Source organism: Plectropomus leopardus, chromosome 18 (assembly GCF_026936395.1).
Source record: "Plectropomus leopardus strain MGB_pleo_1.0 chromosome 18, ASM2693639v1, whole genome shotgun sequence".
Taxonomy (NCBI): Eukaryota; Metazoa; Chordata; class Actinopteri; order Perciformes; family Serranidae; genus Plectropomus; species Plectropomus leopardus.
In genome coordinates this window covers 1538611-1563132 of record NC_142193.1, presented here as the reverse complement: position 1 = coordinate 1563132, position 24522 = coordinate 1538611, and the positions used below count along the sequence as shown (strand labels likewise).

The 24522-nt window shown below is 40.6% G+C and overlaps 1 protein-coding gene across 2 annotated transcripts in view; it reads right to left on the bottom strand.

Moving 5' to 3' along the window:
• The window catches only part of prr12b (proline rich 12b), a 47847-nt gene that overhangs the window by 20806 nt on the left and 2519 nt on the right, over positions 1-24522 (bottom strand). Inside the window, exons 2-6 of one of the 2 annotated variants that reach the window (XM_088091205.1) lie at positions 15070-15227; positions 13445-13606; positions 8583-13141; positions 5404-5610; positions 3066-3140 (exon numbers count right to left, since the gene is read on the bottom strand). In XM_088091205.1, the coding sequence (XP_087947331.1) occupies positions 3066-3140; positions 5404-5610; positions 8583-13141; positions 13445-13606; positions 15070-15227 (5161 nt within the window). The remainder of the gene's footprint in view (positions 1-3065; positions 3141-5403; positions 5611-8582; positions 13142-13444; positions 13607-15069; positions 15228-24522) is intronic. The other variant, XM_088091206.1, reaches the window with a different exon arrangement.

Below are 24522 nucleotides of genomic sequence, written 5' to 3'. Positions count from 1 at the left end.
TCATTACCAGAGACCCTTTACAGTATGTTACATTTCTTGTCGAGCCATTGTTCATATATTAGTTGGTGCAGCTTTTAACTACAAAAAGTGTCAGTGCTATGATAGAGTAGTGCTCCCTCTGCTCACTCCATTTTTCACTTCCATCATCAATAAGATGATTAATTCTCAATTAATTGACCGAAATAGTGAGAAAGTCTCATATGATGTAATCAAACATCTTGTTATGTCAAACCAACAGGCCAAATTACAAAAGATATTCAGTTTACTGTCACATAAGAGAGGAAAAGCTCAGAAATCATCAAAATAGTTGCAGCTTATTTCTCTGATTGGCTCGTTCAACTCTATATGTTTTGGTGATGATAAAAAGTGAAATAACATCCAAATGAGTTCAAGATTTTGGATATTTGTATGTAGTTTGGAGATTATTCTTCCTAGCGGGTCTACTACACTGTGTTTTGTTTCCAAATACGAGCTCTTATTTCCTTGAAACAAGGGAACAAGGACTGTTGTTTCACCATATATTTCTGTTATATGTCATGAGATGACATGTTCACTCCGAGCATGAATAGTTAATCTGACTACATCTGCTACATTTTTCATCCTTTAAAAATACTTACATTTTCTCAGTGATATGTTTTTTTAGGCACAAACTTGAACAGCAATCCAATATATATAAGTGATATGAAAATACATCATCAGTACGTCAAGGAAATTATGAGGACAGATTAGGACCACACTAACAAATGCAGAACGTGAAGGTCCATCAAGGAAAGTGACTGTATACAAAATCTGTTACAGATTTTTTCCTTGTCTGCACACCTGAGGAATGCACATTGAATGTGTTATTCACCATGACCAGTGCTTTATTGTACAGCCATACTAAACACGGTGTTCACCTTGACTCTTTTCAGAGCCCTCTGGAGTGCTCTCATATCTAACAATATCTTTCGTCTGAAATTTGTGAGTGCAAAATAAAAGTGAAGGATTTTAACTCACTGAATCATTTTAAGATTTCACTTTCAGCAGCTGAATAAATCCAGGCCGTGGACACTGGGTTATAGACCAAATCACTGACATCACACTCACAACAAAAGTCACTTCCAGACAGAAAACTGACTTCTGTTTGAGTTGCAGTGATATGTAAATCAGCAAACCTATAATTTCTGTTGTCACTTTCAGTCATAACTGTAACATATAAAGAGTTAAATATGGTGTACCGACCTCTCTGATGTTTCTGTTGTGCTTATTTTATGAACTGTGTTGCTGAACTAACATCTGATAAACCAATTCTACAGGAGTGTCAACCTGTTAATGCAAGAGCCTCCCTCAGTGATTAGGAATAGGGACTGTTCTTTTTTAAGGAGTGGTGCAAAACAGGTAAGGTACAGGTAAGGCAGTGGTGGTATTTATGGTGGGGCTAGGGTGATTGATTAGAAAAAAATAGAAGAAAACAAAGTCAACCCCCAACCACCCCCCTCCTATGATAAATAAAGTACAATCCCTAAGGGGGTTTGGGTTAGATTTCAGTAGGGGTAAAACACATTGACAGGAAACAGTCTTCAAAACAATAACCAATACGGATGTTAAGTGATGTCCTGCTGTAGATGGGGCTGCAGTTAAACATTAAACATTTTATCCACCTAAAAAAAATCAATATCAGTTTAAAAGCATGCTATATTTAATACTGTCTCCTCTTTAGCTTCCACAGCAGCTGATGGAGGCAGCGGTACAGCTCTGCTGTTCAGTGGAGTAAAATGACTTTGACTCCCGTCAGTAAGGGCTGTCTGACAGCAAGTTCAAGCACTGAAAATATGGCCTACACTTAGACTGATATTGATTTTTTTAGGTGGCTTAAAACTACTAAACGAGGGCAGATCTTGTGCAGCATCATTTAATCATGTGTACATGACGCAGCATTTTTCTACCCTGAAGTTATTGTAAAATTATCATTGTGATTTGGTCTATACCAGAGGTCGGCGACCTTTACTATCAAACAAGCCATTTCTGGCCCAAAACAAACAAACAAAAAAAGTCTGTCTGGAGCCACAGGTAACACAACACATATAGTCAAACTAGCCTATCAATATTATTAATGGGTGTATATGAGCATTCATTAATATGTTTTACCACTATTTATTATTTTTTGTTACATTAACTTTGCAGTGTTGGTGGTAAATTAATAGATCTATCCATGCACTATTATTATTTTCTATACACACTATTAACTTTTCCATTTTACTCTGAGACTTCTCCTATCTTGGATTTGGAATCCATAGCTAGTCAAGCTTTTTTGCTTCAGGACCGCCCACCACTTTGAAATTTGGCAAAATTGAGCAGAAAAGGCACCAAGGCCACAGAAATATGATGCATATTTTAGTTCATGAAATGCTAATACATTTTCATATTCTGTGTACAGGCTACACATTTTTGCAACTGAAAAATTTAATTAAAATCTTTAAAAAATAATCTCCATGCATTTCCATATAATTTTTAGTCAGAGACAAAGGAGCCACTGGAGAGGGGCTAAAGAGCCACATGTGGCTCTAGAGCCACAGGTTGCCTACCCCTGGTCTATACCCTAGGTACAGAGCTGAACAGACAGCAGGTTATACTGTAGGTAATAAACCTGAACAGACAGCAGGTGGCAGCAAGGGCTCTGCACTGAAAAATGTAGTAACCGTGGCAACAGCTGCCCTGGTAACAGCCATCTCTCTCCTCTCTCTTTTGTCAGTCAGAAAGAACTGGCTGTCAGTCAACTATAACCTCCTTCTCTCCAAACCTCAAATCACTAAATCATGACTGAAAATTAAAACAGAGTGTTTTTGTTCCACTGTAACAGACACCACTGAATCATTTTGTAAATGTATTTTGATCAGATACCTGGAGGAAATGCCACCAATTTACACAGGTACTGGCATTAATTGGCTTAAGTCACCTGAGGTGTGAAGAAGGTGGAGAGAGTGTTGCTCTCTCTGGCAGTGGCTGGAGTTTGAATGGATGAGGAATGAATTATATATGAAGCTCCTGGCTTTGCTCATTTTTGTAGAGGGTATGAAGCAACTTACTGAACTGGAGAGTTTCTGCATAGCAGCCCAGGTTTCAGGATTCAGTGGATCATCCATTTCTTTCTTCCACATCATCTGTGTGAGAATCAGAGAAAAGTGCTTTAAAAACCTCTCCTGCAGAGCTCAGGACAAACTCTCACACAGCTTGTTACATAGAAACTTTACTCTCTCTTTACATGAACATCAACGTTATGTGACTGCTTTCAGATGTTCACAGATGCCTGTTTTTTTTTCAAGATTTATGGTGGCAGATACGTAAAGTCAGGGACACATGTATCCATCTAGATGATATTGAAGAGACCGAAACCTAACCACGCTAACTTGCCTAAATCTCACCTCTGTGATTTTATTTTAATAACATAGATTTACCTTAAGGATGTAACGTGATAACATGTAACATCATTTGTGGGGCTCTAATTTGTACAATCATTGTGTGTGCATTTTTGCATTATCATATGAACTGTTTATAAGGATACATTACCTCATTTATATGGCATTTTAAAACACACACTTACAGAGTGCTTAATGAAATATTTATAGATATTAATTTATCATTTTATTATTGTTAATTCATTGCTAATATCTATAATGTCCATTTGTATTGCCCTTTTTGAACCTGAAACGTAGAATAACTATAAATGAAAGGGTTTTCTGCCTGGAAGTTGTAAACATAGATTGTGATTCTGCCTATATTCCGAATATTTCCCCTGAAGGAATAAGGAATAATGTATGAATTTTGAAAATGGATGTAGTTCCCTTTTAGCGAGTAAAGAGTAAAAGGTTTTCAAGTCATCAAGCAACCAATATTTATATTTTGCAAATTCTTTGCAGTTGGTGACTAGCGAAAGTGCACAGCGCACAGACCTAAGGAGACACTTGGTGAGAGCCCGGAGCTGCTCTGCTATGTTGGTCATTTTGCCTTTACTTTCTGGACACATGCTCAGGTGAAATAATTTCTTGTGATTTAATTGGCCAATCAAGAACATATTGATGGTCCTTACAAACACCTTGGTTGCTTTGTCTACACTATATTAAGGGCCATTTTTCCGCTGCATAGTTCTTACATTGTGATACTAGGCTTCACTGACAGTGAGAGGATAACTGTTCTAATACAAACTATCTGAACTGTGCATCAGTTTGACTTGATTTGGGAATCTGAGGTGTCACTTCACAGTCAAAATATTGACTGCAGATACAGTATGTCTCACTGTTGCTGAGGCAACTACATTTCATTTCCCTCTAAAATGAAATACAAAGTTGAAGCCGTCATGCACAGGTCGCCTGCTGCCATCTCCACATCTACAGCTCCTCCTCCCACACACCCTGACATCAAGAAGTGACAGACCTCAGCCAACAGTGAGATGGAAGCAGCCCACAACTGATGAACTGACAGTTTCCTTACATCATATGGTCTATCTGCACACACACACACACACAGACACACATACAGACACAGACACAGACACACAGACACAGACACACACACACACACACACACACACACACACACACACACACACACACACACACACACACACATCTTTGTCATTTTCCGATTTTTATGGAGAAAAAAAAGCATCACAATAAGAATAAGTATAAAATTGTTGACTAACAATCTGTTACAGAACAGCAATTCATACAAAGTTACCTTGTTAAGTTCTATTAATTTTTTTTTTAAAAAAAAGGGTGGGTTGGGGGTAAATAACACACAAAAACATTAAAAAAAAATCTTTTTTTTTTCAAAGGAAGCAGCTGATTAATACTAGTAGATCAATAATTAGTGTATTGATACTTTGGATGGATTACTCTAAAGAAATGTATCTAAGCCTCTTTTAGGTTAATATCAGGTGACAGCTTCTACTCTTCCAAAAAGTTTTCCCTTTGATCCCCCTTTGTATTAATAAATCCAAAGTTAATATAATTAGACTAGATTTTAACCTCCGATTCCTTCAAAATATTTAGTTTCGAAGATATTTGTCATTTTGCCCTTCCCCATGTGAAAAAAAGCCACTCCCGTCAAGCTGTTGACCATAATTTGATGGGCCAGAAAATAAAACTCTTAGCTTTGGTCACACATCACACAGTGCCAGTCCACTGAAATTTGCATTGTAAATTCTGCATTGAATTAATGTGAGGATCCTCCCACCACTTAACATTTTAATACTTGAGATGATTACAAATTAATTTATGCTTCAAGATTGTCTGTTTTATCCGAACCAAGAAAAGTTTGGCATTCAGAGAGAAAGTGATAAAGGAGTTTTGCCGGTAAAATTAGTGAAAAGTCACATGAAAACTCTCAGCTTGTCTCTAAGCTTTTCATGCGTGCTCTTTACTGTACCTCTACAGCTTTCTGTTGATGCTTCATCATCTTGTCTTGGTTCACCTCATTCCTGTTGATGTCCATAGCGGCACTGGGTCCTGGACTCAGACCCAGAGATGGTGCAGACCCCACCGATCCATCAGACAGAACCGGCTCGGTGCTGGACAGAGAATCTGTCCTCAACAAGGATTCTGATGAAGGCATGGTGGGAATGGGCAGTTTGATCTGAGAGACAGACAGGTTGGATGGAAGGGTGAAAAGGAAGACATTCACACTTTTAGCACAAAGTTTACAACATCTGATTTGTTGGAATAAATGTAGCTTTGCTACCTTGGATATCTACAACATAAGCGAGTAATCCGAATTGTGTCAGTGGTTAGTTTCACAGAGATATATCACACTAGTCAACAGGCTTGGGCAGTTTCACAGTATTAAGGTATTTCAGAGTATTTAGAAATGCCAAGGATATGTTTTTCAATACTATCATGAATACAGGTGCCCCTCTTTCTTTTAAACTCATTGTAAGTAGTGCACAGCACGCACCACCAGAGTACTTATACCCCTAAGTCTACTAGTCTATAATGCTAAGCATAACTTTTCGTTCATTTCTGCTCCAAGACTTACCTTCTTTTTGGTCAGTCTGTGGTAACAAGCAAGCTTATCAAGAAGTATTGTACACAGACTCAGGGGGAGTAAACACCCCCCCCCCCAAAAAAAAAACACACACACACCCATATATACTGTGTATGCACACATACCTGTTGCCGTTTTCCTGCATTCACTGCCAGCAGCAGCAATGCAGCCTCTTCTTCTCTAATGTAGTATTTCACCATGAATCATTAAAAACAATCATCCCTGACTATTGAGTGAATGATGGTGTTACCGCACCCTGAAACAACTGCACAAAAAAGAAAAAGACTATTTTTAAACCTTAGAGAGAGCCACTGTACTCGTAGGCTATCTCTGAGCTCAGTCAAAACCATTGTATCAATCAATTAGACCTGCTGACAACGGTAAATAAAAAAGAGAGACATATCACTATCTGTGGCCTGCTAGAGTTTTAAAGAGAGCAATAATTGTTTTTTCATCTGTTGTTGCTTCACTTGAATATGCTAGTAAATGAAGCATTTATCTGTCCAGAGCTGATACCAAATCAGTCTTAAAGGGGGAGTACATCAATTTTTTTAAAATTCAAACATGTTGTTCCTATGGTCTAACAAGTCCAAAAACATTAGTAAACATGAACAACTCTCTGCCAAATCCATGAACTAGAATGCTCAAACTCAAATTTGTGATGTCTTCAGGTAAAAAGTCTGGAGCTGCTCCACGGACCACTAATAGTAAAATGTTAAAGATGACACTGAGATCTGCCAGAAGAATGTTCTGAGTATATAGGAACATTTTCTGTTTCAGCACAGAAAACACTACAACAGAATTAAGCTCATTTGGGTATATAAAAAATAAAAATAAAAACATTATAATGTCTATGGAGCAGCTCCAGACTTTAGTCTTGATGACATCACAAGACTTGTTTCTCTGGTTTCTTTTGACAGAGAGGAGCTCATGTAAATGGTAAATGTTAATGGACAGCACTTGTATAGAGCTTTTCTAGTCTTTCCACCAGTCAAAGCGCTTTTACACTACATGTCACATTCACTCATTCATACACACACTGCGGGCCGAGGCTACCATACAAGGTGCAACCTGCTACTCAGTAACCATTCACACGCACTCAGATGTCGCAGCATCGGAAGCAATTTGGGGTTAAGTATCCTGCCCAAACATACTTTGACATGTTGACAGGAAGAGCCAGGGACTGAACCAGCAACCTTCTGATTGGACGACAACCTGCTCTACCAGTGAGCGACAACTGCCCCATGTTCACAGACAGTGATTGAACTTGCCTAGGCTGTGCAAATAACATATTGGAATTCTTAATTTATGAGGTGTGCTGCTTTAAATGAAATATTTCTTAACAAGAAAGCTTGATGCCAAATTTATACTTCTGTAATTATTACTACTGCAACCACATGTAGCATGTCATTTCACACATGCGAGTTGTTTGAAAATCCCACCTCCCAGCTTTGATGTCCAATCAAACTTCTGCAGTGCCTGGCACACATTTTTCACCAGGGACAAGATGCAGCTCTGCGGCGTCTCCGCGGCTCTCTGCATGTCCTGCAAACCATCTCTGGGGCTCTGCAGAAGCTCTGCACAAGCTTTCCCGCATGAGTATAAATTAGGCACAAGTCTGACTACATGCTAACACTAACTCTGAGTTAATGTCTTTCCAATATTAATCATAAAGTATCTTAAAAAAAGCAAACTTGCCAAACTGTCCCCAAAATTCTCAGTTATATATTTGGACTCTACTTTCATGCAAACAGTAATTAATCACCACTCTGAAGCTAAGACGGACAAAACCAAAGTAGCAGTATTAAACTACCTGAATTGTTATTGTTGATCCCATTTTATCTGCAGTATACATGCAGTCAGTATAATCTGTACCCTAGCTGCTGGAGGTCATTAACAATAGGATGAACTGTAATTTGTTCATAGGTGTTTTAAATACTCACACAGTCTATTTGTTTTTACAAATTTGCACAGATTAGCAGATTAGCAGATGCTAGGCTAGCAGCCCATCTCTAATGAGCCTAACAGCATGTGAAAAACACTCATTTGCAACATGACATTGCTTTATTCAGTGTTTTTACAAGTTTAAATCACCTGTTCTGTTTGTTTTGGAGAGGAAGAGACCTCTGTGGATAATTAGGCTCCTGCTTAAAACCTCCAATGAACACTTAAGGACTTCTAATCAAAGGAAGTTTCAGCTGGTTGCAATCTGCAACTCACCACTAGATGCCACTTAATCCCCCTAAATCTTACACACTGGGCCTTTAGGAAACAAAATGTAGATATCATTTCATATTTAAAAACTAAAACTTAAACAATAACATCCAAAGAACTAGAAGTGAAGTTTACTAGATACATTATATTCACACACACAGCATATGTAATCATCATCATCATCTCAGTGTCATAATTAATGAGTTCATTCATCATCAGAACTTCTGTTCTTTTCCTCAGTTCACACAGGAAGTTGATTAATGTTCAAATCAAAGCTAGGATCATTTTGGCCCATTCAAACATTTTAGGTGCGACTATGATTCTTGATAAAAACAGAACAAGATAATTACCTTGATAGGTGTGATTGGATCTGGCTGCTGCTGATGGGACGGTTGCTGTTGTTGATGATGATGATGCTGTTGATGTTGCTGCTGTTGAGTATGCGGTTGTTGGTGAGGACAGGGGACATGCTGTTGCTGATGATGCAGGTGATGCTGTTGTTGTGGTGCTTGGTGGTGGTCTGCCTGCTGTCTGTGAAGTTCGTGTGAATGCTGTTGGAGATGCTGCTGTTGGCTGAATTGCTGCTGTCGATGCTGTTGCTGATGATGATGATATGGGAGGCTTTGTGCTTTGTTCATATCTTGATGCATCTCAACTAGAGCTTCCTCTCTCCTGCCACGCCCTCGGCCCCGCCCACGACCCCGTCTACTTTCTCCAGCCACTGATCCCATCAGCCCCCTGCAGTAAGGAGGCTCTGGAAGAGGACGTATGCGTGGTCTACCTCGTGGGCGAGGAGGGCCTTCACGTTTTGGTTTAGTCGGTTTTCGGCCCCTTTTTTTGGGGCCATCATGGGGGAGGAGCTGTGGAGGGTGTCCAAGGGAAGGGTAGCTGGAGGGGTGGCAGAAGTCCATGTCACCCATCAGGGGACTGAGCCCACTTACTCCTGATGCCCCACCAGCCTTCCTACAACTAGACACCAAGTCTGGGAGCAGGTCAGGAAGGCGTCGACTGTTGAGACGAATATCAGCTGGAACATCAGCTTTATCCTCGTCATCTTCAAATTCGTACTCTTGCGCATAGTTTTTCTTTGTTTGAGGTTGCGGCTCACGCCGCTGTTTGAGCAAGTGAAATGAGCTGGTCTTCAGTAGCTTTTTGGGTCTCGAGGAACAGAATATAGGTGAGGTCAGACCAGGGGTACTTGGACTTCCACCCACCCCTACAGCTCCCATCATCTTGTTGACTGAGCCATCTCCTTGAACTGCTGAACTCAACCCCATCGAGGGTGTTTGGGATTGGATGAGGCCAAGCTGGTCAGTATTCACAGTGGAGGGAAGCTCGTGCGTCTTCATAGAGTCGAGGTCTAAGTGTAGATTGCCATTCCCTGTTCCTGGAAGGCTGTGGCAATACTGTCCATAGCCTTGATCACTGTGATGACCAACCATATCATAGCCCTCTCCTGTTTTTAAGGCCTCCATACCCTCTTGCCCCTGCCCATGGCCCTGGGTAAGGCTTTCTTGAGCAGCTTGTCCTGCCCCAGAGTCCTCAGCACAGCTTGACTTGTAATCAGCTGGACAAAACATGTCATCCATCTCAGGAAAGAAAGAGCGATCTTCATCGTGTAACAGAGAGTCAGGAAAGCAGATCGATGTTAGCGGTGCAAACCGCTGCTGTTGCTGCTGGACTTGATTCTGTCCCACTTTACCCACTGGGCTCACTGTGTCAAACTGATGCTGTTTGAGCTGGTCTAACTGGGAGTGTGACAGAGTTTCAGGTTCTCTTTGTTGGGGCTGCTGCTGTTGTTGGGGGGCTCCCATATTTGCTGCCATCCGGTGGGAGTGTGGGTGAGCTAACTGAGAGTGTGCCAGCTGATGGTGAGTGTGTACTTGCTGTTGATGGTGGGAATGGGGGTGGGCATGGGCCTGTGGCTGGTTGAGGTGGTGCAGGTGTGAGGGGGTGGACAAGCCCAAATCTGGCTCAGAAAGGAAGTCGTGGAGATCTGAGGCTGTTTGTTGGGGATGGTGGTGGGGTGTAAGTCTTTGCTGCTGTCTATGTCTGTCTCCACCACCTCCCTCCCCTCCAGTAACCCCAACCCCTGTTCTGTCCAGAGCTCCTCCACTGCCTCTGCTGTTTGTCCGGGAAAGAGATTGGTCTAGCATGTCTAGTGGAGACACTGAGTTCTGACTGGTTCTAGTTTGATCTCTTGGCGGTGCTCCAAGGCTGTAGTGGGTGTCCATACCCTGGGTCTGGAGCTGGAGTTGCATCTGTGCGGACTGGTTCTGTGGATGGGACTCCACCCCAGCAGGCCCTGCCCCTCCAGCTGAACCCATCATGACCTGCTGGCTCAAAGGATGCTGCTGTTGCTGCTGCTGCTGTGGGGGGGCTTGCGAGGGATCCATCTTAGTGCGAGTGGTATGAGAAAGGACAGACTGCAGCATGTGGGTTTGCTGGGGAGGGTCTGGCGATGAATCTATCAGCGAGAGGGGAACCTGGCTTTGTCGAGCCTGCTGCACATCTGGTGTGTTACACAAGTAGGCATTGTCATTTGCATCTGAAGGCTTCTTTAGCTCCATGTGAGGGTGGCTGTGAGAGTGGGAATGGGGATGGCTGTGCTGAGTGTGCTGAGAGTGCTGTGCGTGTTGAGAGTGCCTAGAGTGCTGAGATATTTGGGGATGCTGAGAATGTTGCTGTGAAGACACATGTGAGGTGTGATGGGGATGTTGGGAGTGTTGATGCTGTGTGTAGGGGTCCCCTCTTCCATAATGGACCACAGATCCCATGGAGTCATGTTGTTGTTGATGCGAGTGGGTAGTATGGGAGTGTGACAGAGAGTCAGTAACCCCTCCTACCCCTCCAGCTGTGGACTTTGATATGGACAACTCTGATTTGGCCTGTTGCTGTTTCTTCTGTGATAATTCCAACTGACTGTTCAAGCTGCTGGCTGCATCACCAATTGCTGTCCCAGGACCCGAACTGCTGGCAATGTTATTGGTGCGAATGACACTCTGAAGGTGGTATCGCTCTTCTGACATCTTGTTAATGTCATAGGTCACCCCCTTGCCTTCCACATCCCTAACTTGTGGGAGTGGCTGGGGTAGTTGCTGAGGAGTGGGGTGATGCTGGGAAGGATGGGGAGTTGAACTCTGGGCATGTAGTAAGTGGTGGATGAGGAAATCATCATCATCCTCTTCTTCATCTTGGGATCGCTCAACTCCCAGCATGTTGGTCTCTGTTTTTGACTTGGGTGGTGTTGAGTGGTAGGACTGGCTCTGCACTTGCCGTGTGTCAGGATAACCTTGTGGTGAGGGCATAAAAGAAGGCGAGAGGATAGATGACAAGTATTTGTTGGCCCCTGAGCCTCCGGGGGACTGTGCAGGGCGAGCAGAAGCAGGAGAGTGCAATCCAGGGCGACTGATGGTAGAATTGATAGAAGGTGAAGGACTAGACTCAGGCATGTGGTAGGAGCTGGTGCCGCCATTACCGACACTAGAGGGTCCGCTGGCGGATCCTGCAGATCCAACTCCACTGCCAAGAGGAGCAGCTCCTGATACAGGTCCACTTACTGCTGATCCTCCAGCACTCCCATACCCTAAGGAAGGACTGCCTGCTCTTCTGAGAGAAGTTGAGCCAAAGCTGGAGTCCCCAAAGACTATCTCTGCAGAAAACGAGCGTCCTCCTGAGCCTATACCAGTGAAGGCCTTCCCTCCAGTACCCCCAACTCCAGAGCTCAGGTCTTGAGCATGGGGTGAGTTAAAGCCTCCATAAGACTGGCTCATGTGTGTAGATGGAGGTTGGTTGGGAGAGTAGGACTGAGCATGTTGCTGGGGAGGGGTCTGGTCTGGGAGGCATGTGCTGGATTTAGCAACAGGTGGAGAACCATAGGTGGAGAGGCATTGTTTGGGTGCTGGCTGTTGAACAAGGTTGGATGACACCACTGGTAGAGGAGGTGGTGCAGTTGCTGACTGAGGTGGGGGCTGCTGACAAGAGGGAGCAGACAAGGAGCCAGTGCTTGTCTTGGAACTAGAAGAGGATGAAGAGGAGGTGGAAGAGGCTGATGGTGGCGTGTGTGGGGTACGGGATGAGGATGATGCTGAGCCTGAAGAGGAGTAACCACTACTGGAACTGGAACTCTTGGCTCCCTTAGTGCCAGATAAGGAGGGGGCTGAGGAGCTGGATGACGAGGATGTGTAGGGAGTTTGGATGATAGGTCGGTATGTCTTGGATTCCAACCGGGGTGAGGGCTTGGGGTCAGAGGATGGGCTCTGCTCCCCCAGGGGGCTGCAGGACAGTCCAGAATGCCGGTGGTGGCTGGCTATCTGCTGGTAGCTCGATGACCCACCACAGCTGGGATATTGCTGTGGGGGGAGTGTTGAGGACTGGGCTGGGGAAGAGCGTTGGTAATGCTTGATCACACTGTCCTGTCGGGAAACTGCCCTCTCTGGAGGAGGCTGGGGCGGAGGTGGGGCTGTGGGCAGCAGAGCTGGTGTGGAAGAGAACATGGAGGCATTATAGAGCTGGGAGGACTGGTTGTGGAGCTGGGAGGACAACAGGTTGAACTGGGGAGGGGGCAGGTGGCAACTGGAGGAGGTGGGAGGGGCTTGGGTCTGTGAAGGGGCTGAGGGCTCCTGGGAGCCCCTGTAAGTGGCACTCTGGGAAGACAGTAAGCGATCAAAGCCCAAGCTGGATTGTGAAGGTGTTTTGATGTGCAGTAGGGGATCATGAGGGGATAGCAAACCATTGGAGGTCGGGCTAAATGTAGGCGTGTCCTGCAGGGATAGTGAGGGAGTGAAAGATCGTCCAGAGAAGGAGCCAGGATGCTGGTATGCAGAAAGGGCTGAGGAGGAGGGGAAGGAGCTGGAGCCAGGAAGTGCTCCTGAAATAAAGAGCTCCGCTGGGGCCGGTGTATGCATTGCTACAGGACACAACATTACATGGACACTGTTAGTTAAAGCTAATCACTACTGAAATGTAACTAATTAGCAAATTTACAATTTCTTTACTTCTTGTATATTTTTGCAAATGAAATGGATACATAAATATATTTCAAAAGTACTGGAAATGAAAACAAGTTATTCTGTAAATTAAATCATTACTTATTATTTCAAACTGAAAATTGTATTATTATGAAATAATAGTATTTTAATAGTAACAAGAACTAATGACACATGAGAGTTATTATGCAAACGTAGCATTATCATAACAGGATGACACTCACCAGTCTGCCAAGAGGGAGTGCGAAACTGAGAGAGGAGGGAGGAGGCAGAGGGTGGCGGCTGTGGACCCCGCGATTCAAGAGCCGAAATCAGATTCATGACGGAAGGGTCAGGACCCGAGGGGCTAGCATGATGGAGGCTGGCGTCAAACAGCCCCGACAGACCTGGTAAGAAACCGCAACCCTCGCTTAATTCTCACCAAAGACTACATATAAAAATGGACAACATGGCAGCTCCAAAAAAGTGAGGCCAAAACATCTCGATTGCCTTTTGGTGGCTGGTTGCAATGCAGGTCATAGAGCCCACCCCTCCCTGTTAGTGAATGGGAAATAGGCCAACCTATGAACTCAAAGTGCATGACTAATCATTTTTTCCAAAGATGTTCTCTGTTTTTTCATGTCATTTTTATTCATTTTTTTATTCATTTTTTTCTGACACAATTGGTTTTAATTAGTTATCTGATGCTATAAAAAGGGGATGATGATTGCCATGTCATGATTGACAGCTATGTGTACCAATTGATGTGCTAGCTATAAACGGTTTAATTTAATAAACAATTTAATAATTAAAAGTGTGCTTATTGTTATTCAATATGATCATACTAAAAATGTTAGAAATGTAATAGCAGCTAAGATTATCAATGAGAAAAGCTATTAGATATCTCCACAGAATTCTGCCCATTTTGACACTGGATCATCTTGATAGTATAAAAACAGCAAGAAAAGAAACAGGTCAACTGAGTAAAAATCCTTTTTAGTTATAACATATGAAGCACATAAATACATAAATAAATTACTAAAATACTTAAAAAACAAGTGGTGTAGGCTGGGAAAATAAATGAAGTAACAGCTGCACATCTTTGTAAGGGCATCATGTTGTGGTAGAATAATTCTTTGAAAAAAAAGAGATGTATGACTTATCATTATTATGGTAAAAGAATCTGAGGGGTCCCATGATCTTTCACACCTATATACTTTGTGTGAGGAGGTTTAGGCTGTCTGGTAGATAACCTGGAGACCTTGGAGATGCCACATCTTCATAATAAACATGAATGAGACCTGGGGCCTTATTTATAAACATTGGGTACGCACAAAAAAAGGCATACACCACTTTCTAAGAAAACTTAGGATTTATGAAAAAAAAAAAAACTTGACAAGACAATGTCCACTGTTTTACGGAAACTTTGACCCATGTGTACGCACAGAAACTTGGGAGAGGACAAACTGCAACTCCAACGGCAGGAGGATGACACACAAGAAACATGAAATTGATAACGTGTAAAATAAATCGAAATATTAGCCCTCCCATGTCATTTATGAAGAGTGTATTTGCAAAGACAGATAAACATGAATAAACACCTGTTGATTGATACTTCTTGCAGTGCACACACAAAAACATGATTTAGGACACTAAATACAAGCGAAGATATCTGTTAATGTAAAGGAACCCTTCAAATATGTTCTGTAATTAATAAACAATATTTGCATGTTATGAAATGTATTCTCAAAAATAATAAAGTTAACAGCAGGACAAATTACGTTCACAGCGCTGCCGGTTTTGATGCCTCAGTTGGACAGGTACAAGTGCATACTTTAATATATTATTATCATATATTGTAAATCCTTACCGAGCGTGCGTCCAGCAGCCCCCCAGGCTCCTCCCTGTCTGGAGCTTCCTGGGTGGTGGTTGGTTGCATAGCCCTGGAGGGGGTGAGGGGTGCCGTAGGTCTGCCGGTGGAGCAGCTCTGAGTCTGGATGGGATGACCTGGAGCTCCCATACACGAGGCTGAGGAGCACATTGGTATTAGGTTAGATTAATCCAGGCTTATACACAAGTACACTGTCATATACTGGACACACCACACTGCTGGGCTCACAGTTTTGTACTCAATTTACCTGTTCAGAACATCCACACTCATCAATGTCCAATTCAAATCTCACCAATGTGTAGCATCTCTTCCACTAGCATCTATAGCATTTGTTCCTGATTTCTGAAAAGCCGATTCATATCCCCATCATTTAATGGTCTGATAATCTGATAATCTATGAAAAGTTAGCCTATTAACTTCTGCAAACAAGTCACCTTTTAGGACTTAAGGGGCTCTGTAATAATCAAACAATTTTGACAGCTCACAGACCTGTTGTTCCAAAGACTAACTAACAACCAGTTTACAACATCAGCATCCAAGTTGTAATTACAGTACACTAGCATTTGCAAACAAACATGGGTGCCTCAAGTCAGCCAAAGTCTGTGAAACAAGGTAATTAAAAACTAATTTAAAGATCCCCTTTAGACATGCTTTATCACATGTAAATAGTCATTTGTGTCCAATGTGTTTTTCCACAAATATTCAATTACCATGGTAAGATTCCTTAAAATTATATCTATGCCTTCTGCCAAAATGACGTTACTTTTCATTTTGACACAGAATGTGTGCAGCATCACTGAGTCCTTGCTCAGTGTGTTACCGGCACACTTCACACAACCACATCTCACTTGTGCAATTTACATACTGGATCATGATCACCTTAAACTAGCTGTGATGTGGTAAAATGCTGCTGGCACATCCACTAAATCTTAGGTAAAACATTCTCCTAGAGTCAAACTCTGCACATCCATCACTCTGCACTGTAACGCTCAAACATCACAGTCAAGGAGCATAAGAGCATAAAACGTTTTTAATAAGAAGGGATCTTTGATGGATATAGTGTCTCATTGCCAAGCACTGTGATTTTAACCTTTACATACATGGCAACCTCTGCATCAAACCTCTGTCATCAATTGTAAAAATTAATATCTTTTCTATTTCTAACTGTCATCCCACATGATGGTAACACAGCATTATTCCCAATCTTGGCCTGTATGCATGCCAAGATTGGGAATAAGTATGCAGTGTGGGCACTGTTGTGATAAGGGAATAAAATCTCACTGGCCTCCCACCCATGGATGTTGCCAGTCAGTTTCAAAACCACCAGAAAACCCCTCACTTACCCTTTACCACAAACATGGAACCAGTTCCTTTCTGCCTCCTGCACCTAATGTTGAACCATTCAGAGCATTTCAACCTACAATAAATCAGATCGAAACCCAAAAAGTTGGTTCTCTTCTGGAACCAAAATATTTAAGGTTTTTCTTGACTTGAAGTGCAAATTGAGACGATATCAGTGGGTGTGTCTCATTAATTAGACCTCTGCATGTGTATGTTTTTTGGGTAAAACATGTCTTTGATAACACAACAAAAGTTCACCAGTAATCAATGTCACCTGCGAAGCTGCTTCTTCTGTTTACTTCTATTGTGCATTGTGCAATGCCTTCTGCTGATGACACATCCTTGATTACAATGGTTCCATTTAAAAGTATCCTGAACAGAACCAGTTCAAGAACCACCAGAGCTTATTTGGTGGATAAAGGGGTATATGAGGATGTAACATGGCTCTTTGTGCTGGGGGTGAGTTGTTTTCCTTGCCTCACTGCAGGGAGCAGCTTACCTTAAGTAATTATACCTTTAGATCCGTTTAAATTTTCAGAAACTTGACTTAAACTACCAGAAACTACCATGTGCCTTGATGAAAACATATGCATCTGGTCCCAATTATCTCTCCTTGAACACATCTGTGAGAAATGTACATACATCTTCATACATACATACTGTATATGTTCTTCTCCTGTACCTCTAGTCTTGAGTGTGTTTCGTATACTGTTCGTGTATCCTACATTTCCTTTGGGATGAAAACAGTAAGTGTCTATCTATCATACCTTTCAGTGACCACAGGTGGGTGAGGTTACCAACCCCCACTTCATGTTAACACGTAATTTTTACTGGAGCTGCTGAAAAGGGTAGGCAAAGAGGAAGACAATAAAGACGACAACACGACAAAAAAAAACAGCTTTTAACCAAAAATACAATGACTGCTACATAAAATATGGATTGGATGAAGCCGTCAAAGTGACACTTCGAGACAAAACATTCCACTCTTCATGACAACCTCAGTTAACATAGTTGCCTTGAAGGTCTCATACCTCTTGGCTGATAGTATTCCAAAGGCAAAATGATATCTGGGAGAAGTGAGTATTTTTATTCATACGCAAGACATATGCCTGCAATCTACTAACTTACTTTAGTGCATGCTGCACTCTCTGATAACACGATAAAAAATGTGAAACGGCAGATGATGTTAAGTGTCAATTGTTTTTCTTTACATAGAGTATGACTCCATGTGTTATTTGACTGGTTATGATGGATCAAGTTAAGTTAGAGTTGGTTTGCCAATTCCACTGGTGTGAAACAGTCCATGCATCACTGTGGAAAACCAACTGACGGCTCAGTAGGAGTATCGGTTTTCTCTGAAAGCATGACTGAATTTCCAAAACTTCTGTCATGCTTTTCCAAAAATATGATATGTAATTGGTTGTTTCAATTTATCTCTTTTTTGGTAGGAAAAAATATGTATTAGTCCGTTGCATTCTCCCTAGCTAAACCGATCACTTGCGCATCATACTGTATATCTACTTTTTGCATATTTTCCTATAATAGAATAGAATAGTCTTCACTGTCATCAACAAAATTGAGGGTGCTCCCACAGAGCTACCATACACCACAGAAAATTTAAAGGGACATAAGACAATAACAACATACAGGGGAGAGGCAGTGTGGTTTATTAAAAATCTTAAAAATAGAGACATGAAAGTGAGATAAAATATGTACTGCTGAGGTGTAATATACACAGCTAAAACATATACTGTGCTAGTATATACTGGGGAGGTAGTGCAGTATGAACTATATATAAACATGAGTGTAAACAGGGTAGTAATATGAGTATAAACAAGCAATGTATGTACAGGTAATGCAGTTTAATATATATATATATATATATATATATATATATATATGTGTGTGTGTGTGTGTGTGTGTGTGCTAAAAAGGGAGGCAAAGGGCGGGGGTAGACATTTGTCCAAAATTAGACAAAAAAGGATAAAGTAACAGAAAGTCAGTCCCTTTATTATATGAACTGTATTGAGTTTGCATGGTGCATGATTTTTTTTTTATTATGTAGAAAATAGGGAGAAAACGACAAGCAAAGGAAAACAGCTGCATGATAATTGAGGGCAGTTGTATGAAACTGTGAAGTTATGCTGAAGTTATACTTGAGGAATTATTGGTATCATGTTATGGATCGAAGCTCAGTGATAGGCCCATAAATCCACTACTGGCCCAACAGGATCGAGTTGAGTTTAGGTGTTGGTTAACAGATATTTAGATTTCGAAGTTAAGACAGCACGGTCTGTTCACCCTGCTGCCATCTGGAAAAAGATACAAAAGTATCTGCTACAGAACCACCAGACTACAGAGCAGCTTCTTTCCCCAGACTGTGAGACTCCTCAACTCCTCCTTCAACACCAAGATGTAGCAGGACTTCAGATCACCTTAAAATTTCATTTCTTCTTAAACTATGTTAAAGAAAAATGAAAATATATCTACCTTGTACCTTGTCACATAGCATCATGTGACCTAGAAAAGCCAAAAAAGCATTTCCTTTGCTGTTTTGTTCTCACAAACAGTTCGTAGGTTTTCCTTCGAAAAATGAATGCACCCAAATTTGTGTATATTCCATGTTTTTTTTATTTCTTTTCTAAGGCTACAATCATGTGATGGAAGTAAACAAGGAAGCAGTCCTCAGTGATAGTGAGGCAGGCTGATGTGGTGGATCCATCACAAAACACCGGACTTCACCCCGAGACCTTTCCACAGAGTAACATGTATGTAACAAAGGTGTTAGAAGCTGTGTGCACTTTTAAGGTATGTCCTCCACATGTTTCTCTTCCTTAACATAACCATGGTAATTGTTACTTTAATTACATTACTGTACATTAAGGACATACCATAATTCGAGGGGAACTAATTCATATGATATCACACAAACAGTTGTGTGTACATTTTTGTAGGATATGATGAGAATACATTGGTATACTAAAAGTCTCATTTATCCAGTCGTATGCTCACAAACACATACAGTACACATACAAAAACGCTTGTATTTACAACTGAACTGAAAGTGAAATGCATCTTTGCTCTCTTCAAAGCCAGACTCCAATACTAAGCTTTTTGATGAGTTTTACTTCATGAATTCAATGCAACACAGCAACAAATGGTCATTTTTGGGGTTTTAAGTTTTTTAAATTAATTCTACAGATATTTGAGTGGGAGGGACTTCCTTGTTGGCCTGACCTCATGGCTTGACCCACAGAGTGTTTCCTTCTCTGTCTGCGCCGTGAGACATCGGCTTGAAGAAAATATACTCACTCTGTGTTAGAAAGGAAAAACAAACCAAGAAGGCTGTAAAATGCTAATGGAGAAAAAAAAGTTCAACGCAAAAAAAGGCAACATAAGAAATGGATGTAACGCGATGGAACATCATGGCAAGGCAACACTTGCACTAAAATAATCTCTGCACAGTTTTTGCCGACTATGCAGAGTTTATAGCAGATAAGGGGGGTTGATGGCACTCTGCGTCATGCAGATTAACACCCCTTAGCTGTACCAAAATCACTGTAAACCTGCTGTTCTCATAAACTGTTAATTTGTACTTTTCTTAAGAAAAGTAAGTATTCATACACATCCCACGTAACTTGAAAGGATGTGATCACAATGCATTCAGGAGAGTAAACAAGGAAGCACTGCTGTGCGGTCTGTGAGGAGGCAGGTTGTGGTGGTGGGTGGGTCAAGGGACTTTACCCTGGAGACGCGTGTTTGGGACAGTGTTAAGTTTGAGTCATTTCAAGGTATGTCCTCAACATGTTTCTTTTCCTAAACCTAACCACAGTAACTTAACTTGCCTAAATCTAACCTCTGTAACTTTAGGTTAATTACCTATCTTTACCTTAAGGATCTAACATCATTTGTGGAGCGCTACTTCATATAATATACAAACTGTTGTGTGTGCATTTTGGTAGGATGTCATATGGACTGTACTTTCGCAGGGGCTGAGGCACAAAATTGACATTTTGCAGCACAGAGTTGCAGGAAGTACACCATCATCTCAGATTCTGGATATTGTAATATATTGTTAAAAAAGGCATTTACAAATGAGTGAACAGATATAGATATAAGCCAAATAGTGACTTTCATGATCATTAAGCATCACTATGTGGAGTGATATGTATCGAGACAGATATGACTGTAAGTAATGATTATCTTAATTACCCTATGGCGCATGAGGGCACGTGCTTGATGATTTTGGTTTTAGTTTACCATTCTCATCTGTGCTCCTCTTGCCCTCAGTGTTAAAAGACATGGCTGTTCTGTCTGCTTAGATCATCTAGCATATCACTTTCATGGCTTGTTGGCTGAGGCCCACACTCTCCAAATTTACAAAAGAACTTTTTTCAAATAATCAAAACAAAAAAAAAAGTCTATCAACATGATTATTAAAATGAGTTTTCAGTTCATGTTTGTTCACCATTCCACATTATACTATTTACACACATTTAACAATACAGAGTTTACTGTTAAAAACTTTGCGGGGCCTTTCCCAACTGGACGCTACTCACTTCCACTTTGTCTCACAGTGTTACTCTGTTTGTAGTCACCTTCACAGCTGAATGCAGCTCTCTCCATCAGGATGTAGGGTCAAAAATACATCAGCAAGCTTTGGAACAAACTTTCCTCTCTGCGACGGAAAAAGGAGTTCTTGTAAAATAACACTTACTCCCATTTTCTGTTCTTTTTTTAATTTGATCTATACACTGTGCAACTGTTTACCTAATTTTTTGCAAATTTTAAGCAATAAATAAATCAACAAATGATACATAAATTGGAAAATTCACGCTGAACTTTTTTTGCATGGAGCATCTTCATGATGGACACAATATGGTGTTAGATGTGGTCAAAAAGTCGGCATCGGTGCAGACTCGCTGTCGCAGAGTTTAACATGCCACACTCCCTGCTAGTTTTTTCGGGACAGCACTTAATGTGGCGGACACTCCACGTGGACGTGTAAATGGAGTGGAAGTGGGTTGGCAGAGGGTGAAGCGGTGCTTTCGGAAAGGCCCACAGTCTAACTCTGCACAGCAGATCATCTCACAGCCTTAATACAGTAACACAACCAAACACTTCATCTATGTTTGAGCATCAACTCTGACAACATCCGTCTCCCTACATGAACACACTAACACAATGACCTCAATAAGCTTTACAATAGGTTGTTTGTTTGTTTGTTTTCCTTACTGCAAAACAACAATCAATAACTACACTAGAACAAGACATTGTGTTTATGGAATACACAACAGCAGGATGTTGCAAAATTAACCAGAATTGCTGAAATATGCCACATTATTTTTTGTGTATTGCAATATACACAACATGATATTACAGTATTGTTGAACATCCACTGTTCATGTAGTGCACCTGATAATTTATGAACAATCTGTCGTCCACATTTGGCCTCAAGTAGGTCCTTGGCTAACATAATCAGCTGAGTTTTTACAGTAATTATCATTTTTGACTTTTTTAGATGTAGCTGCTAGTCCAGAAAAAAAGGTTCTCTTTAAAATGAATCACATGTGAATGCCAATGCACTGCCAATGAATTCTGTCTTATTTTTGGAATTTAATTTAATTTGGACAGTTTCTAAAATATCCATATAGGGCTGGGGGATATGGAGAAAAACCAATACCTCAATATTTTTTTCCAAATACAGCAATATTAATATTGTGAAGACACTGCAGTGTTGACTATTGGTACTTTAATAAAATACTTACACAATGAGATTTTTGATAAATAATCATTGTTAATGAGTATGTATGACTATGTGGTTAAAGGTGAATAATAGAGCCGCTACAATAATCTGGTAAGTTCAGAAAATCATATCAACTTGCTGTAATGTAAGAAGCTAATAATAATATTGGAAAGAACACAACTTCACAAACATTGTAATATCCTCAAAATGTCTCCCCCAATATACTGATTTTAAAAACAGTGTTAAAAAAGGACCATTAATATTATATTCTAGTGTCACAGCAGACTGCAATCCTGCATCTGGTCTGCCCATTTTTGGTGAAAATGTGCTAATTTGTTAATGCTAATACTATCAGACCACTCCTTCTCATCAGAATTGGCCTCCCTTCATGCTGACTCCCTAGCTGAGACCTTGCTGTATTTCCACCTTTAAAACCAGAAAAAGCCATCACTTACAGTAATAGAATATTCAAAATCTAAGACAATATCTAAGCTCATATCATAATATCAAATAATGTAATTTTATTGCTAAGCCCTGACCAGTAGTATGAACATGTGCAAACTTGCTGGTGCTTGGTGTTTAGTGAGGCCAAATTAATCATTTTTGTAAGATGAAGAAGTGAATGCGTTTTGTGTCAAAGCAATTCAAAGTTTTCCATATTTCAGTCTGCATAGACTGCTGCTATGCTGACTGTGTGAAGAGTTACCAGAGGCATGCGTAGAACCAAATGTAAAAAAAAAAAAATAAAAATGCAGCTGTTTTTAACTGTTATACAAACAGCAAAACTACAACCCTTCCCTTACAGATGTGTTTCCAACCCTAACATCAGCTTCCCTGTAGCATTCCACGATTCTCTTTTCCTCCAAACAGCTGATTGATTGAAGTATCACAAGTCACACCAATGCTGCACAAACTGTAAGCAAGAATCTCCATTTCATCACTATTTTGAGACAGGCAAGATCCAAAGTTACCTGCTATTACACCTATTATTATCTCACACGTTCATGCAACAATTCTAACATTTAGACAAAAATGGATGCATGAATGGAACTTTCTACACAAACCGATTCTTTACTTTTGCTGCATATTTTCATTTAAACATTTTTATTCAATATGCAGAGTGGCAATTATCAGTTTTTGCATGATGTTTGCTCATTCTTATTCCTGTTGTATTTGCTGTTGTGATGACCCAGTTTACACAATACAAATTTTGTCTAATTTCTGCTGTGATTTTTATCCCTCACACAGGAAAGTTAAGTACATTGTGGTTCTTTTCAGTCAGTTGAGGGCTCTTTTGGGCTGGTTTCCTAAACAGCATCGTCTCTCCTCAGTTAATTTCTCTGTCTGTGATGCCTGTAGTAAAGGCTTCCCACTGTTCATCTCTAAACTAGGTAAGGCCCTTCTTATTCACTCAATCACTAAATCAGTTGGGTGGCTCAAGACAAGGGTCAAACCGATTAATCGGCCGATTTAATTGTCTGATTTTAACTCAGCATATCGTTATCGGCAATAAGTTGGCCAACAGCCAACACAACTGTTAACATTTTTATTTTTTCCTGATAAAGTGCAGGGACTGTTTCTTGGTTTTACTTAGAGATGATGTCTTCAGATGTATTTCATCATTCATTTATAGACCCGCCCTTTTCTATATGGTTATTTCATTCAGAGAGGTTTACTGCAGTTTGCACATGCAGTTTTGTACATTTAAGTTCTTTATTGTTGAAAAGTCAAAATACTAAGGGGGGCTTGTGAAAAGAATGCAATGTCATAATTATTGATATGCTGCTTGCCCCACACAACGCATTATTACCACATCGAAGTTTACAATAAAACATTCCTGCACTCATTTTTAACAATAAGAGTATTGTAAAACAGTAAAATGTTCTGCCTTTCAACTCATATCTTTGTGTTTGTGTTTGAACTATACTTGAGGGATCAAAAAACAGTTATTGGTGTATATATATACAGTATATTTATTTTTTATTGAAAATTTTTAATCAACCGACATATCAGTTATCAGAATTTTTTACTCCCTTTTATCCTTTTATCAGTATCGACATCTGCACAAAAAAATCCATATTGGTCAGAGCCTTCTCAGGAGTTCTCTGTTCACGCCTTCACCTTTCATGTTTTTTCCTCAACTACCTTGTAAACTAATGAACATGTAAATTAAAAAAATTACAAAAAATCTAAAGCTGAACATGATGAATCTATATACATTTTGAAAATCAATCCATATCATATATAATTTGCCTATTTGCTCATGAAAAAATGTAGTGGTGGATTCAGATGGTGACAGGCTCCGGTTAGACTGAGTGACAGAATACCTTAAATCTAACAGGCCA